We start from the raw sequence: 18,449 nt of genomic DNA, 5'->3' as shown, positions 1-18,449 counted from the left end.
ACTCCGGCTCACTGTTACAATATTGAAGACAATGAAGAAAAAAATGATCACCCTTGGTATCACGATATATTGCAATACGTGAGGAATCGTGAGTACCCGGACCAGGCAAGTGAGAATTATAAAAGGACGTTGAGAAGATTGGCTATTGACTATATCTTAGATGGGGAGATCCTATACAAAAGAAGAAAGGATCAAGTGATATTAAGATGCGTAGACGCTGTAGAAGCTAAGAAAATCTTGGAAGAAGTCCATGAGGGCGTCTGTGGAACACACGCTAATGGCTTTACAATGGCCAGGCAAATTATGAGATTTGGGTATTATTGGTCTACTATGGAAAGAGACTGTGTCAATTACGCCAAGAGATGTCGTAAATGTCAAATCTATGGAGACAAAATTCATGTGCCTCATTCACCGCTGCATGTCATGACTTCCCTATGGCATTTCTCTATGTGGGGTATGGATGTGATTGGACCAATATCGCCGAAAGCTTCCAATGGGCATCGGTTTATCTTTGTGGTTATCAACTACTTCACCAAATGGGTAGAAGCCACTTCATATGTCAATGTTACAAAGTCGGCAGTAAGCAAATTCCTGAAAAAATAGATCATATGTCGATATGGAATGCCGGAGAGGATCATATCTGACAATGCATTAAACCTGAACAATAGTACGATAGCAGAAGTCTGCAGTCAATTCAAGATCAGACACCACAACTTGTCACCATACCGCCCGAAAATGAATGGGGCAGTGGAAGCGGCCAATAAAAACATTAAGAAGATTGTGGGGAAGATGACTGAGACCTACAAAGATTGGTATGAGAAGTTACCATTTGCTCTCTTGGCTTATCGAACATCAGTCAGAACCTCTACTGGGGCAATGCCTTTTTCTTTGGTCTACGAAATGGAAGTGATTTTCCAATCGAAGTCGAGATTTCGTCCCTTCGAGTGTTGTCAGAGTTAAAGTTAGATGAAGCAGAATGGATCCAGTCTCGATATGATCAATTGAACTTGATTGAGGAAAAGAGGCTAAGAGCTATCTGTTATGGTCAGATGTACCAAAAACGAATGATGCGAGCCTATGATAAAAAAGTTCACCCAAGAGAGTTTCATGAGGGAGATCTGGTTTTGAAAAAGATCCTTCCTATACAGAAGGATTTTAGAGGAAAATGGATGCCCAATTGGGAAGGGCCTTACGTGGTGAAGAAAGCTTTCTTTGGATGAGCATTGATTCTAGTCGAGATGGATGGTAAAAACTTGCCCAATCTTGTGAATTTGGATTCTATCAAGAAGTATTTTACCTAAAGAGGGAAAGGCCAAGGCGAAAACCCACAAGGGCGCTTTGAAAAAGAAATGGAGAGGCCAAGGTGAAAACCCGCAAAGGGCACTTTGAGACCAAAGGGGTGCTTGAGTTGAAAACTCGGAAACGGGCAACTCAAACTTTGAATATGGGGCATGTGGTAATCTTGTCCTCCCAAATTAACAAGAGGGAAGAACAGTACATCTTGGAGCATCAACAAAATACGCGGGATCTCCTGAACACATATTTAGCTCAAAATGGCCTTTGAGAAATTGGAATAGTGAAGCTCTTGCTGCGATATCTGGGGCACCCTTTTCTCATATTATATTGTACTTTAGCAGATTTTCTATCCTGTTTAATCTATTCACTTTGAGTTTTTCTCAATAAAATCCATCTTGTCCATTATGATAGTCTCTTTCGAGCATTTTTGTTGAAACCACGATTTTTGGACTTATAATATTCACAAAAGAAGTTATGCATATTATTCTGGAAGGTCTCTAAATAGTACAAGGACCTGAAACAGGGCCACTAGTCAGGACTAACTAGATTCAAAAGTTGGAAACATTGGAAAAGAATAGTCCAAATTGTGACTATTTCTTCAAATTTTCTGTCAAAGATACCGGCTAAACAAGAAGACACGATAGCACATCAATGATAGAACCGTGATAAACTATGAGCAATGATACCTTAAGCATTTAAAAAGGAATCACTCTCATGACATTTCTACATTCATAATCATTCACCTAGTTAGGAGCATCTGACTCATTTTGATCATGGCATCCTAATCATTTGGCATAAGCATAGATACAAGAAACCAATTCTACCAATCATGTCCTTAGAAGATGGTGTAGCAACATTGGTGAATTCACAGATCTTGTCTCCCTGAAGTTGCAGTGGAACAGATCAAAGGAAACAAACCTTAACCCCCTAAGTAGTAGGGTAATAGGTTTATGATTGCAAATCTCGTCTCCAGTGGAGCAAATCGAAGATGATGAGCCTTAACCCCCTAAGCAGTAGGGTAACAGGCTGAAATTTGCAAGTCTTATCTCCCTGAAGTTGCAACGGAGCAGATGAAGATGGCAGATCTTATCTCTCTGAAGTTGCAGTAGAGCAGATTAAAAGCTACAAGGCTAGTCTCTCTAGAGTTATAGCAGAGCAGACAGGAGCGACAATTCTTATATCCCTGAAGTTGCAGAGGTTCGGAACAAGGCTACCTCAAAGAAAAAGAGCATCAAAGAAGTCATGATTTGGCGAGACTGGGAAAAATTGGTCCTTTTTGAAGTCTTTGCTCTATTCTCGTTACACGACAATGAGCAAAGAGGGGCAGCTGCAAGGCCCAATTTTGGCCCGGGCCCGTGCAAAGACAAAACAAATAAAAAACAAAACAAAAATACAAAAATAAATCACAAAAAATTTTACAACAGTCCAGTTTTTAAACAAGTTCAGCCCGTTAATTAAACCCAATAGCCCATTTACAAAAGAGCCCAAAGTTACAAGGCCCAAACGGCCGAAACATTTTAGGAACAAGAACCCTAGGGTTTCTTCCCCTTTACGCCACAACCGGACAGCAGCCCCAGCTTCCATACCCTCCAGCAGCCACGCCCGCGCCTCCGTACGCTAGCACAGCCCCCGTACTCGCGCCACGCACACCAATACCTGCAAAAAGGATGAACGCACAGCAAAAAGGAACAAATATTGTATTTTTTATTTATTTCTTTCTTTTCGGCTATAAAGCCAAGATTTTTAATCTTTGTAACCGGTTGCACACAGAGGCATATTTCTCACAAAAAAAACACGCAAAGAAATGCATATTAAAAAGAAGAGCAATCAAAAATTATTGAAAGGTGATTTCAAGCACCTTATATTTTTGTTCTTCAAATCTGTTTCATTTCTTTCTTGTCGTTTTTTTAGTGTAATGAAATAAAATAGAGGACTTACCTTGCAAACATGCCGTAGATCTCTTTTGGTTTCTTCGAAATCAAAGTCAAAATGAAATCATGAGGCTAAAAAAATGTCCCTCAAGGCATGAAAACACCGTTCGCCATTTAGGGAGGTGAATCGGTGCTTGAAGAGGAGGGCTAGAGGTCAGTTGGTGAGGAAGAAACGGGGGCTAGGGTTAGAGTGGCTGAATAGCCAAAATTTGGCCCTTTTAAAGGACTGAATACGGCTCGTTTTGAGCTTGATTCAGTGGCTTCAAAAACAGCGTCGTTTAGGGGAGGGGGCTCCGGGCGTTGACCCATTCCAGGACCCGGATCTGCTCCTCTGAACTTTAAATGGGGAATTTGCGCAGTTAATCCCTCCCTTTTGCGCCGCATTTCAGCTGACCCCTATTGGCATTTTATTTTTTTTAATTTTCCCCAAAAGTCTGTGCGCTATTTCATTTTAGTCCGCGCTTGTGCATAATGTTTTGGGGCCTGGATTATTTCCAGTTTGAGCCCCTACACATTTGCGCGTTTTACCTATTGGACCCTTTTATTATTATTATTTTATTTTCAAATAATCCCTTTTGTTTTAGTTTAATTCTAATTAAGCCTCTTTATTTTATAGCCCTTTTTATTCTTAACTACTTATTTGTACAATTATTTTGGAGATTTTTTTTATTATTAGATTATTTTAATATTTTGTACAATATTTTTTATTTCTATATATATATATATATTTATACATGCATGACTTTATTTTGTTTTATAAAATCATCACTTTAAATTTCTTTTTGCATTAAGCTATTTTAACATTCTTATATAACTTCTTGTTTAAATATTAATATATATATATTAATACATTCATTACTTTAATAGATTTTTTATTATTATTTAAAAATACTTCTTGCTTTATGATTTACTAAGTATTTTTCTTTATACATATATGAAACTATTTTAGGAACTTCATCTTTGTATTTATAAAATTATTATTTTTGGATGTTTCTTTATATTATATTATTTTTTATGTTTTATATAGTATCTCATTTAAATGTTTTGATATAATGGTACGTATAATTTATAGATTAACTTAAATTTTTTATATATATTATTAATCTCATGATATTTTTACAATAAATCTATTTATATATGCACGTTTTGTAAATCTATTACGTGTATTATACCTTATCATGTATTTTTATTATTCTTTCATATTATATATTATTTAAGTTATCATGTACATTGTCAATTTTTAAATGAATTTGTGTTTAAAATATTTTGCATATAATTTGATTCAAACGTTTATTCTATAATATCTATTTCAATAATCATATATCCCTAGTTTTTATACAAATTTGTGTAAATTATGTGTCATTATTTAAAAAAATGTCTTATATCACTTTAACTTCAAATTGCTATTTTGTTCTATACATCTTGCATTCATCGTTTTATATTATGCCATGTATATTATCGTTGTATATTATTTGTTCATTTTATTGTTATATCGATTATTCTCCACCCATGTTTAGAATTTCGACTATATTTGTCTTAGATTATCCATACTTGGTTATTAGTTTGTTAATTGGTATTGTATCTTATGTGTGTACATTATTCCATATCATTGTTTTCCACTTGGTTTGCGAAATGTTGTTTTATAAGGTTCAAATCTTTAAGATTAATTCTGTTTTATTTCAAGTCAAATTAATGCGTTTTAAGCTAGTTCTATAATTATTCATTTAAAAATTCTTTAAAACGAAGGCGATGTTCGATGTTTGGCAATTCGCGGAATCGTGCCCTATCGTGCTGGGTTGCAATTTCTCGTTTGTTCAAAATAATCAAATGTCCCTTTAGAATTTCACTCATGTCTTTAAAAACTCTTTAAAGCGAAGGCAATATTTGATGTTTGGAAATTCAGTGAATAGTGCCCTATCGTGTTGGGTTTCGATTTCCCGTTTGTTCAAAATAATCAAATATTCCTTTGGAATTTCACTCGTGTTTTCTAAGGTGAGGCAATGTTCAATGTTTGGAAATTCGAGGAATCGTGCCCTACCGTGCTGGGTTTCGATTTTTCGTTGGACTAAATAATTGGACATCCTTTTGTAATTTTCAACATATAAGCTTTTGGAAGTTGAAATTTATCATGTTTTCGAGGGTATAAAGGATCGTGTCCTATCGTGCTGGATGTGATGCTGTATTCCTCTGAAACAAGAAGATTTTGACGATCAACTCGGGTTATTCAAATGTTATTAAAAGGAACCACATTACAAAAAATATTTTTAAATTTTAGACATAAGGACAGTATCTAATCAATTTGGTACCAATTTTGGGCGTAATGAGGGTGCTTCATACGTAACCGACTCCCGAACCCGTTTTCTCATATTTACGTAGGCCAAAATCGTTGTTTTAGTAAAAAGAAATATTTTATTAAAATAACCAAATTCTTAGGTGATCCGATCACACCTAAACCAAAAGGATTGGTGGCGACTCCACGTTTTATTTTCAAAAAGTCGATTCCCCGTTTTTCTTTAAAATTCAAAAATGGTTTCGACAATAATCACCTTTTTTTTCATTTTATATTTCTTCATTTTTTTCTGCTTTCCATCTATTTCCTTTAGCAAACCGAATAAAGGGAGAGAGGTTTGAGTGAGTTCTCACCTGTTTTCATCCTCCAAATCCCAAAGAAGTTAAGTCCTTGATCTAGCTTTTCTTTAAAGTTCCATGGAAAAAAAAAATTATGTTCATCAAGGATGAAGGTGGAGGTTTTTGGTTGTTTGGGAGGGTTTGAGTTTGAGGAAATCTCTACCCATATTCTCATATATTATTTATTTAAAGCATGTATTTTTGCAACCTATCAACTTTTTTTTTTGTGGGAAATCTTGTTTGTTACATGGTTATTAGTTAAAGAGGGTGGTGAATCTTCTAAAGCTAAGGGTAAAGGCAAAGTGGAGAGCTAGGCAAGAAATTTTGTTGGTGTTCTTCTATCAAGGTGATACCCTCTAACTCTCCTATGCTTCTTGATAAGTCATAAATATGATGCTTGTGTGATAATTCATGCATGTTATATGTCTTTGAGTGGAAATCATGTTTGGATGATTTAAAATGAAGCTAAAAACATAGATGTAAAATTTGCCAGAAACAAATTATTACATGTACAGCAAGTTTAAAAATTTGCCATAAATTCTGTAAAAATGATTAAGAAGTGATCTATACATCATTGTAACCATGAGTCAGTATAGTTTTGTTTAGAAAAAATAGAGATTGATTTCAATTTTTATTTTAAAATATATGAATTTTTTAGTATTGAAAGGTCATAAAAATTTGGCAGCAGAATTTTTATAAAACAAATTTAGCAGTGACTTTGAAAAATCACCAAAAAATTCATAAGATAAAATAGGAAGTGAGCCTTATACCTCTATAACTGTACAGAAGTCTAGTTTCGTTTAAAACAAATGGTGCTTGATTTAGAATTATATATTAAGAGTTATTAATTTTTGAATGAGAAAAGGTCAAAATCTTAAGGTAGCATACTGTCACATCTAATTAGTTAATATTTTAGCTGGAATGATAAGCAAGTTGAATCCAGTATGAGACTCAAATGTCATGGTTGTATTTTTTTGATTATATGTTTGATGCTTTATTTGAGCTCAGCCTTTGGGCTCTAACCTAACTAGCAGCCATGAGTGGAGCTCGGGATAACCCTACGGACACCCAGGATTATTTGACTAGCGGTCATGAGTGGCGTGGGACCATTCGAATACCTGATTATTTGAGTAGTATGTGCAATATAACAAGTTTGACAAGTTTGATATGCAAGTGATTTGGTTATGTAGATTTAATGACTCATGATTTAATTATTCGGTATTCATGTCATGTTTCTATGTATACATTTGATTTGCATGCTTATATTTATGAATTGTTTGAAATATGGTAGATTTGTTGTGTACCACTGAGCTTGTAAAGCTTAGCCTTCAAATTTTCTTAATGTTCAGATTTGTAGACTTTTGTTCGTGTCCGAAGAACATAATCGACGAGAGACTTCTAGTATCACGTAATATTCAGAGTACAGTACCTTATCTATTAGTGGGCATTGTATTCCTAAAGCCTTGTATCTTTTTGTAGGTCTGTAACTCGTTTATCATTTTTGTTATTTTGACTATTTTGCTATACGATGATATTGGAGCTCCACATATTCTGTGTAAGTACTTTTATTAATATTTCCAGTATAACTATGTATGGTATTTTATCTTATATAAAATGTATTTCAATGTTTTAAATTATTTGAAAATTTTGTTGGGTTGCTCCGGTGACCTGATGTAGCACATTAGTATTCGAGTACTCCGTATTTGGGATTAGGGTGTTAAAATAACCTACGCTTTTAAACAACTAACATGTGAGCTTAATGAGCTCATTAAGTACACAAGGGTAAACCTACTTATCAAATCCCATTATTAGTGTTGAGCCCCTTAGTAAAAATTATCTAGAGTTCAGTTGTTCCACAATTTAGCCTTTGTAATGGATTTATTTCTCATTACCAAATTACAAGGGCTCAACTTACACATTGTCGATTCATTAGGCAATTCCATTTCCGAATTTAAATGCATAACTCTTAGTGAGTACTTAATCAAACATATGTCCACTTTTTATCAAAGTTCGCCTAACTTAGTCTCACATAAGTTCATTTCTCATATAGCCAAATGCTCATTATATTCATTAGCATGTTTATTTTAAGGCATATATACTTTATGAGTTGATCCATGGTTTTAGTTTATTTTAAATCACAAAATCATTTAACTTAATTAGCTTATCATAGTTTTCATTTTTTCCACTAATGGCCCAAGATGAGATATTAAAACATTTTCACCATTAGCTTACTCAATTATTCAATTTCTTTTTGTCCGTTTAGCTTGTAGCTCTTAGTCAACTCTAGTGGAATAGGACTTTGATACCTGGGATTCCAACTGATCACACCTCACACATATTGTACTAATTGTGCATCCAACCTAAACACATCAACATATAGGGCTCAAGATGCACCAAAGTGCTATGTCATAAGGTAACATATCTTCGTTCAAGTCGTACACACACTAATCCCTATGACATGCCATATATATCCTAACTATTCCTAGGAAGCTTACTAAGGAAAGTCATATTATAGTTATCATATCATATTCATATAAATAAGGCCTTTTGAGCTTCCATCCAAAAACTCATTTTTTTTACATTTCAAGTATTCCTTTTTGGAATTCATAGAGTTTTACTAATTAGCATTCAATTTAAATTTCACATATTCACTCATTATGCTATTTAAGCAATTAGTGCTTGTAATAGGCCAATTTTGGCCCAAGACCTAAATTACAAATATAAAACCAAAAAAAAATAAAAAAATAAAACCCAATTTTACCAGCCCAAAACATTAAATCCCAAACAGTCCAAATACAAACCCAATGATAGCCCAACAATAATTAACCCCAGGCCTAACTAAACCCTAGCCCACAAAACGAAACACTTTCAGCCAAACAAAAAGAAAAAGGGAAACCCTAGCCGCTCCTCCCACCTGCGCCACCACCGCTGCACGACTTCCTCCACGCGTCTGGCACCTGCAAAGATTGAATGCAACAACAAAAAGGAACACGCGAGCAACAGTGGTAGTAAATAGCAAAGAGACAAAACAATAGAAGTTAACAGTCTGTTACTCGGTTATAAAAGTCGAATTATTTCCTTTGTATTTTTTTACGCACACAAGAAATAGAAAAATTAAATACAAAAGCAGAGAAATATCCAAAAAAGAAAACAGTGACCTTTCAAACATATTCGAAAGGTGATCATTTTAGGGCTTCAATCTTTTAAATCTTTTCAATCTTTTCAATCTTTCTTGTATATTGCTAAAATAGATAAAAAGGGAACTCTTTTCTTACCCATCGCTTTGCCCTCTACGGCCATCGAAGTCTCCACTAGTTTCAAACACCTCGAAGCCCTTAGGGGCTTTGTTGAGGGTTCGATGAGCGCCAAAGGGTCGCGATTTACTCTTCTTCTTTTTTTTTTGATTTTTAGGCATTAGCTTTTAAATAGGTTTTTAGGGGATTAAAAAGAGACTTAAAGGCATGATTTTTTTTAAGGCCGCCGAAGGCGACGGTTGCCGTCGCCGATGACCGGCGGCCATGGCGGGTTCAAGGGGACGACGACGAACCAAAGCTGGGTTTGAAACCCTAGCAGAGAAAGGGGGAGAGTTTTAAAAGTTTTTTTTAAAAAGAGTGGCAGAATGAAATTTTTAAGGAAAAATTAGCTTATATATAGGAATTAAACGGTGCCGTATTGGGCCGCCCGCGGGTGACCCGACTTGCTCTAGGAGGATCCGCATGTTTTCGCTCAATGGGTTATTTACAACTCTGGTCCTTCTGCATTTCTGTTCTTTTTAATGTAGTCATTTGATTTATTTTTTATTTTTTAATTTGGCCACATAAATTTGTTTGGTTTCATTCGGGTCCCTGACGCATGGATACGCTGGATAATGGACACGTGTCTAGGGACCGAGTTTTTTGCCCGTTTGGTCCTCCAACCTTGCATGCATTTTTATTTTTGACCCTGTGTTCTTATTTTGTTATAGTTTTTACTTATAATTTCATTTTTGTTCCAATTTAATCCCTAATCTGTTTAATTTTAACTTTTTTTAATTTGTTATTTATTTATCCATTTACACGTTATTTATTGCAAACGATTTTATATTTTATCTTAAATTTTTTATATGTTATTTATACTAAATTTCTCATATTATTCACCTTAAATTGTGTTAGATATTATTTATTTTAAATTATGTCATATATTATCTATTTTTGAATTGCTTTATATTTTATTTTATTTCAAATTGTTTTGTATTTTATTTATGTTAAATCTTTTTCATATATTGTTCATTTTGAACCATTCTTTTGTATTATGTATTTTAAATTTTAATTATTTCGTTTATTATCTATTTTAAAATTTTTATCTTATTTACTTTAAATTATCTTTTGTATATTATTTTATTTCATTTGTCTTTGATTATTAATTAGTATAAAAAAATAATATACATTGTGTGAATATTGCCATTACATGTTCTAGAAATTATTTATTAACATCTTCATATTGTGGACATTCATTAACATTACATCTAATTCATGTATTATTATTTCATGCTCTATGTTACCTTTTGTTTATTTAGTTTAAATCACATCGTGTATTAAGCTCCAACGTATTTGTCCAATATCGACCAATTTATTTTGCTCTAAACAAAATAAATGCGCATCGTTAAATGCTATACTTGTTATTATTCAAAAATAAAAAATTTTCAAAATAAGGCAATATTTCGTGTTTTGGGAATTTAAGAAACCGTACCCTAACTTACGGGGTTTCGATTTTCTTGTTAAACCTAAATAGTCAAATATCCTTTTAGATTTCAAAATACCTGAAGTTTCGAAAAATTTAAAGGCAAACTTGTTCTCAAATGTTCGAATCGCATCCTAACTTACGGGATGTGGCATTTCGTTATCTTGGGACGAGTGGGCCTTTGATGTTCGTTTCAATTTAATTCAAGTTTTTTTTTAAAAAACAAACATTAATAAAAAGGGATCGTATTTTAAAATCTTTTGAAAATTTCAACTCTCGACATTAAGACATTAATTAATTAAATTTGGTACCAATTTTGGGCGTGACGAGGGTGCTAATCCTTCCTTGCACGTAACCGACTCCCTAACCCGTTTTCTCAAATTTCGTAGACCAAAACCGTTGTTTTAGTAAATCAAAATATTTTATTAAAACGACTGAATTACTAGGTGATCCGATCACACCTCAAAAAATCGATAGCGACTCCATTTTTGTTTTTTAAATAAAGGTCGACTTTTTTTTTTCAAAAATGGTTTCAACAGTGCTGTTGGTTTTCTACATACGCATATAAACATTTGTACTTTTATACTTTCCTCATTCCATCTTACTAGTGTATCTCACTTCTAGCTCACTTTAGCAAAAACTCGCATTATGCCATAGCAATTATTCTCTTGACACTTATCTAGTTCATTTTTAATGCTATTATGCTAAATTCATAATTTCCACCATATTTCTTCCAATTATCACTTTCGAATAATACATGGCCATTATACACTTTATTCACTGTTGTAGTTATTTCCTCATCTATAACACATTTTATGGAAATAACATTTTCATAACACATTAATAGTTCATACTTATGACAAATGCTTATTAAGCCACCACTATCTAACCATTATTTCCAACATATTATGCCATGAAAATTTGTACACATTCATTAACTTACTTATTTCATATTATTCCACAATTTATTAATTAAGTATTTTCAACAATTTTAAGCCATGAAACTTAAGTGTATTCATTAGATAACCATTCTCATATTTATCACACAATTCCACTAATTTCCTAAGCATATTATTATATGAGAAGCAAGAGTATGTTAGGGTATTTATCACTTCGATGCAGTTATACTCAAAATCAAGCCTTCAATCACATGAATCCATCTTCATCTAGCTTGAAATTTCTATTTTCCATCATTCCACATTTTCTTCTACACAAGAATATAACCAAATATTAGTATCTAAGTTTTTCAACCTTTCGTATAGCAACCTAAGTCAAATATCAAGTGAGGAGAGATGAAAAACACTATTTCTTATCTTATTCTCTCTACCCCAAATTTCTCTCTCAAGACTCACATAAACCCTAGTTGAAAATGGGGGACTTAAGAGTGAGTTCAATCTTGAAGATGAGTTTTTTAGTTGATTTTTTCAAAAAAAAAAAAACAAAGCTTGGGTATCAGATTTTTGGTGAGATTTGAAGAAAATATCAGAATTGAAGAAAAGGGAGAGAACTCCCATGAAGTAAGGGGGTGAATGACTGGAAAGAAAAGAGTGGCCATTTTTTTTTTGACCTTTTTGTTTCCTTTTTAAATTTCCAAATAAGATCAAGTCAAATTTGGTTAAAGTCTAAGTTTAAGTCCGATTCAGATTGTGGTCTACAATCCATCTCTCATGACTCACATTTATTTCAAATATCAAATATATTTTTAAAATAATATTTCCAATAACAAATACTTGAGAAATGATAAAATTACTCTTATAGAGTAAAATTACCATTTTACCTCTTACCATAATTTATTCACAATAAATCGATACTTATCGAACTCAAACCTCATATATCACATTTAAATCTTCATATTAGTCCTTAGGTGATGAAAATTACACATATGTCCTTTTCTCCGTGAAAACGAAAAATTCACAATCTAATTGTATTTTCAAATCTAAAGTGTTTTCATCACACCAATTCATATTTCAATTTATTTCTCAAGTCAAACATTGAGTAATAATTCATATTTCTCTTTTAGGTCAAATTTTTATTTTAGTCCTCCAATTTTTTATAATTTTCAATTTGCAATTTTTTTTGTCACATTCTCACATCCAAAATAATTTCATTGATATATATCTCTAATATAAAATTTTCCTTTCATCAAAATTTGTTATCTGACTTAATTTTCCAATTTTCTCAAAATTTCTCGATATTCGATCCTGGAACAATGCTAAATGTTATACAAAATTAGTTTTTGGGGCGTCACACCAAAACCTTATATAGGCTTGAATTTTTACCTTCCATTTCCATTCTAAACTCAAATATAGCAATTATCTAACTCAAGTACACTAAGAAAACAATAAATTAAAGCTTTCACTCTCTACATAGAAACATCCTCAAAAATGGAAGAAAAATAGAGGTAAAAAAAATCATATTACAATGGTTTAAAAACATAAATTAAATTTGGAAAACACTCACTTGCTGGAAATATCAAGATTGAACTAAGAAAGAAAAAATCAATTCTTCCTCTACCCTAACAAAACTATAACGTGAAAGACAAGAGAAGAGATAAGAAAAACGTTAAACTTACTGATTAAGAAATCTTGTTTTGATGGAGGATTTAATTGAAAACCAACCTTATCTTAGTTTTGATTCACTTGAAAACAAAGAGGTGAGCTGAAAATGCAAAAAGAAATGGTGAGATTCTGAGTGAATTTTGAAGATTTAAAAAAAAAAAGGTTTCTTGAAATTAATTGTTCCTTCCTAACCAATTCTCAAAATGGGATATTTGCTATTATAGGCTTGGGAAATTTACTAATAAAGGACCTCTTCCTTCCTAAATCATTTTTCCAATATTCTCACATTCACCCCACTAAATTTGCTAATGCTAATGTCCATTGGCATTAACTATTAAGCTCTCAATATTAAGCAGTTAATAATTTTAATTAATATGGTTTACTAATTAATAAACCTCTAATTCACTACCATTCTGATCCTCGAAAATCTATCATTTTGACTTTTCGAAATGGTTCGATTTAAGATATCTGGCCCAAAATCGAACTTTCAAAAATCAAAGCATTACATTAACTTTTAAAAGTTATGCAGTAACATTATACTTTTATTTAATATTTTCATTTTAAATTATGTCATATAAGATTTGACGTGCCATTTAACGGTTAAATTAATGCTTTAATAATAGAAGGACCTTATTATATAACATCAACAATTTCCTAATGTAATTAAAATGTTTTGAAGTTTGGATACCAATTTAAAATGAAGATCATAGTTTAGAGATGTCTCGTGCAATTAACTCTTATTGAATCAAAATGCAACTTAGTTTTTTTCTTCAAAAAAATCCAACTAAATTGAATAAAAAAATAATTATTAGGGTAAACTATAAGTGTAGTTATCCAACTATTAGTCTTTTTGATTTAATCACTTAACTTTTCAAAATTAAATATTTTAGTCACTCTCCTGCTAGTTGTCGTTACTCAATAATGAAAGTCTAATGTGAGTTTTTATTGGTTTAATAACAAATTTAGCCCTCAAATATTTATATATTCTATCAATTTGATCTTAAATCTTAAATTTTCAACAAATTTAGCCCTTAATGTTTACAAAATATCATTTTAGTTCTAATTCCAAAAAAAAAATTAATAAATCTAGCCCTCAACATTTACAAAAATTTATTAATTTATTTCTAATTCTAACAAAATTCCAAAATAAAAAAATCTATAAAACATTCAGCAGTGATCATCAATGGACAAAGGAGAATGGTGGTCTCTGGCTCCATTCATTGTCCCATTAATTAGCACGCTTGAGGTATGGTCTTTCTTTTTCTTTTTCTTAAAATTTCCTTCAAAACTTTTTTGAGTAAAGGACTAGTTTGTGCTTGTTTTTACTTTCTGGATGTAGATGTGGGATTAGGGCAGTGAATGAATCGAGTTTCAACTTTTGTACTTTTTTTCATATTTATTTGTTTATTTTTAAATTTGTTTGTGTTTATTAAAAATTTTAAAATTTTTATTTATACTTATTTATTTAAAATTATGTGTTTTCATGTTTTTTAGTTTATGTTAAATGAACATGTTCATGAATAATAAATATATATATATATATATATATTATTTTTTGGATAAAAAATAGTCAAATATAAATATTAATAATTATATTATAAATAAAAAATATACTAACCATAAAATATTTATTCATATATATTAATAGAAAAACAAATGAGTTTTATATAATTTATTAAATAAGCTTATTTTGATTAATATAATAAACAAGCCTCAAAATATTTATTTAGTTTAATAAATGAATATAAACGAATAAAATGGAGTTGTTCATCGTAACAAAATATAGCTTCATGTGGGAGGAAGTTATTAAGAAAGCTAAAGATGGAGGCTTGAATGCCATAGACATGTATGTCTTTTGGAATGGCTATGAACGTTCTCCTGGCAGTACATCTCAAATGGATTATTTTATCTTTGAATTCTATGTATTTTCAGTTTAACTTCTTAATTCACAGTATAATTTTGAGGGAAGATACGACCTTGCACGATTTATCAAGAAAGTGCAAAAACTGGGACTGTATATTCATCTTCGCATTTGACCTTGAATTTGTGCAGACTGAATTTTGGGTACTTAGTATTCTAATTATCATTCGCCTCCTCATAAAACATTTGTTACAAATTTAACTTTTAACATATTTTAAATAAAATTTTTATAATTAGGACTACAATGATAAATTTTGTAAATATTGAGAATTAAATTTATTAAAAAAATTTAGATTTAGGATCAAAATTAATGGACTAAATTTATTATTAAGCCAAGAATGGTTAATTTCAAAAAGTTAAAAAACTAAATCAAAAAAATTAATAATTGAGTGACAAAAATAGAATCAAGTGCATAATTTGATGAGTATTCTTAGAATTTACCCTAATTATTAAGATGATCGTCCGAATCGGTAAACCCGGAATAAGAAAACTAAATTCTTGCCTCTTAACACATGGGATTCATGGCTGTTCTCAGTTTTTGGGTGGAGTGTGGGTAAACATGAACCAGTGGGTCATTTCATGCGCGCATCTACCATTTTTACCTGGTAACGCTCCACTTATATTTTCAACAAATTGCTATAAACCTTGACCTTTCCCACCCTCCTTTTCTCTATATTTTCTCCTACAAATCAGTTTAAATCAACCTAATTTTCATTTTAAAATGGTCAAGCAGTTTCATATTACCATAACTTCATTGTTTCTCTTTTCAATGGCTTCTTTTGTGGTTATTCTTGGGTCTTTCACGTTGAAGTTGCTAGTCTCAGAAGGCTCTTCTTCTTGCTACCCTCGACTCAACAGGTTTTCTTCGCCATTGACGAGCTCTCCATATTCCTACATTTTATGTAACTTTGCTTTCCTTTCATCCCCTCCCCACCCACCCTTCAACTCTTCAGAACCGAAAACTCCGCCAGTCCTCAACGACAATGACACGCGACCGCATTCGGTGACGGATGATCGAGAGCTGATGCGACGTGCCGCGAGTATCCTCGAAACCTCATGCAATCCAACCCCAAAGGTGGCCTTCATGTTTTTAAGCCGGGGATCACTGCCTTTAGCACCTCTATGGGAAAAGTTCTTCATGGGACATGAAGGCCTTTATTCCATTTACATCCATACATCCCATGAATTCATTGACGAGCCACCAACAACCTCAGTGTTCTACAAGCGCAAGATACCAAGCAAGGTTAGGAACATAAATGTGTATATATATATATAATTCAGATTTGTGCTATATTCATAAGTAAATTCAACTCTCTTTTGCAGCCTGTCCATTGGGGAACTGCATCAATGGTGGATGCGGAGAGGCGGCTGTTAGCCAATGCGTTGCTTGATTGTGCCAACCAAAGATTTGTGCTACTCTCGGAAGCATGCATCCCGCTATTCAACTTCACCACAGTTTACAACTACCTTATCAAATCCAGGCAAAGCTTCATCGGTTCCTTTGATGATCCAAGGGTAACCGGCCGTGGCCGTTACAACAAGCGGATGTGGCCGACGGTGTCATTATCCAATTGGCGAAAAGGGTCGCAATGGTTCGAGGTTAATCGAAATCTTGCCGTCGAGATATTATCCGATGAAAAGTACTATCCCATCTTTAGAAACCATTGCATTCCTCCATGTTACGTCGATGAACATTACGTGCCAACTCTTGTCAACATAATGTCACCGGAGGTCAACTCAAATCGGAGTATTACTTGGGTTGATTGGTCTAAAGGCGGTCCACACCCCAAACAATATGTGAGAAAAGATGTATCAATGGCATTGTTGAATCAAGTTAGGAAAGGATTTAATTGTACTTATAATGGTCATACAACCTCAATGTGCTTCCTCTTTGCTAGGAAGTTTCATCCGAGCACACTAGAGCCATTGCTTAGGTTAGCTCCGGCATTGCTGAATTCAATGAATTAAAAGTCGAAATGGAGGTCAAATCGGAATGACCTTCAAGCCATTGATTTATAGCTTGAATAGGATTATTCCATTAAGGGTAATTTTACACTGTTGGTCATTTAAATATAACTTGTTTCTGTTTTAGTTATCGATATTTAAAAATTTTCAATTTCGACACCATGTTATTAACATTGAATATTCCGATTACTTTTCAATTTAATTAGTATAATAACACATTTAACTCTCAACATTTAAACCAATTTCAAAAGGTTTAGCTCTCAATGTTTACACATTTGATCAATTTAGTCTTAATTCTAAAAAATTAAAAAGAAAATAATAAAAAATATAAAAGGCTTAATGCTCACTTTGTCACATGGACTATACCCTTTTCTTACTTTTTAGTACTTAACTTTTTTGTCTCACCTTAATATACTAAACTATCATTTCATTACACGGTTGAATCAAATTTTTATAATAACATTAAAAAAAATTGGTTGACATGTTACCCCTATCAAAATGTACCCCGCAGAACCTCCAACAAATTACAACATAAAACATAGTTTTCATGTTTATTGAAATTAAAAATTATACAAGTTTTAAAAAATCAAAAAGAAAATTTAAAAAAAAATCTAAAAAGGTAAATATTTTAAAATATAAATACCATTGATTTTGATCCAAGTTGATTCACCATTTGAAAATCATTGACTAATGTTGGTCAAATTTTTATTTAAATTTTTAATATTTTGAATTTTTTTCGTCCCAGATAAACTTTTTTAATTTCTATAATTTATATTATTTCTAAGTTAAGATTTTTCAATTTTTTTCTTTGAATATTTGATCTTTCCTTTTAGAAAATTTTAATTTTAATATATTTTAGAGTGTTTTGCCAAAAAAAACAAAAGTTAAAAATCATTACAAATTTTTTAGAATATTTAACTTTTAAAATGTTGAGTTTTTTTTTGTAGTATTCTAAATTTTAACTTTTTTTTTTCTTTTTTCATAATTTTTTTTATTTTTATGTATTATTTTGACTTTTTAAACTGTATATTTATATATTTTAGAATTTTCTAAATTATTTTTTTTGAAAATTTGAATTATTTATATGTTATATATAATATATATTTTTTTATTTTTTAATCAAAACAATACACTTCATGTTAAAAGATAAAAGATTTGTTAGTTTTTTGGGTAAATTGTATTATTAGTCACCCAACCATTAGTAAATTTCTTTTTTAATTACCCAACTATGAAAAGTTACAAAATAGTCACCCAACTATTTCAATTTTATCTATTTTGGTCACCAGCGAGCTAATGGTGATAACTTTTAAAATTGGCATAACAGCAACTTTAGCTCTCAACATTTATAAATTATGTTAATTTAGTCTTGATTCTAAAATACATTAACCCTCAACATTTACACGTTGTTAATTTGGTCTCTCTCTCTTTCTCT

The 18,449-nt window shown here is 31.9% G+C and overlaps 1 protein-coding gene across 1 annotated transcript; it reads left to right on the top strand.

Moving 5' to 3' along the window:
• Nucleotides 1–15,704: 15,704 nt before the first annotated feature.
• On the top strand, nucleotides 15,705–17,210 carry LOC107961173 (glycosyltransferase BC10). The gene is made up of 2 exons (XM_016897387.2): nucleotides 15,705–16,295; nucleotides 16,376–17,210. The coding sequence occupies exons 1-2, from the start codon at nucleotides 15,774–15,776 to the stop codon at nucleotides 17,018–17,020; spliced, it is 1,167 nt and encodes a 388-aa protein (XP_016752876.2). The 5' UTR covers nucleotides 15,705–15,773; the 3' UTR covers nucleotides 17,021–17,210.
• Nucleotides 17,211–18,449: the final 1,239 nt, after the last annotated feature.

This window comes from Gossypium hirsutum, chromosome A05 (assembly GCF_007990345.1).
Source record: "Gossypium hirsutum isolate 1008001.06 chromosome A05, Gossypium_hirsutum_v2.1, whole genome shotgun sequence".
Classification (NCBI taxonomy): domain Eukaryota; kingdom Viridiplantae; phylum Streptophyta; class Magnoliopsida; order Malvales; family Malvaceae; genus Gossypium; species Gossypium hirsutum.
The sequence above is the reverse complement of the archived record's forward strand: the minus strand, read 5'-3'. Positions and strand labels throughout refer to the sequence as shown.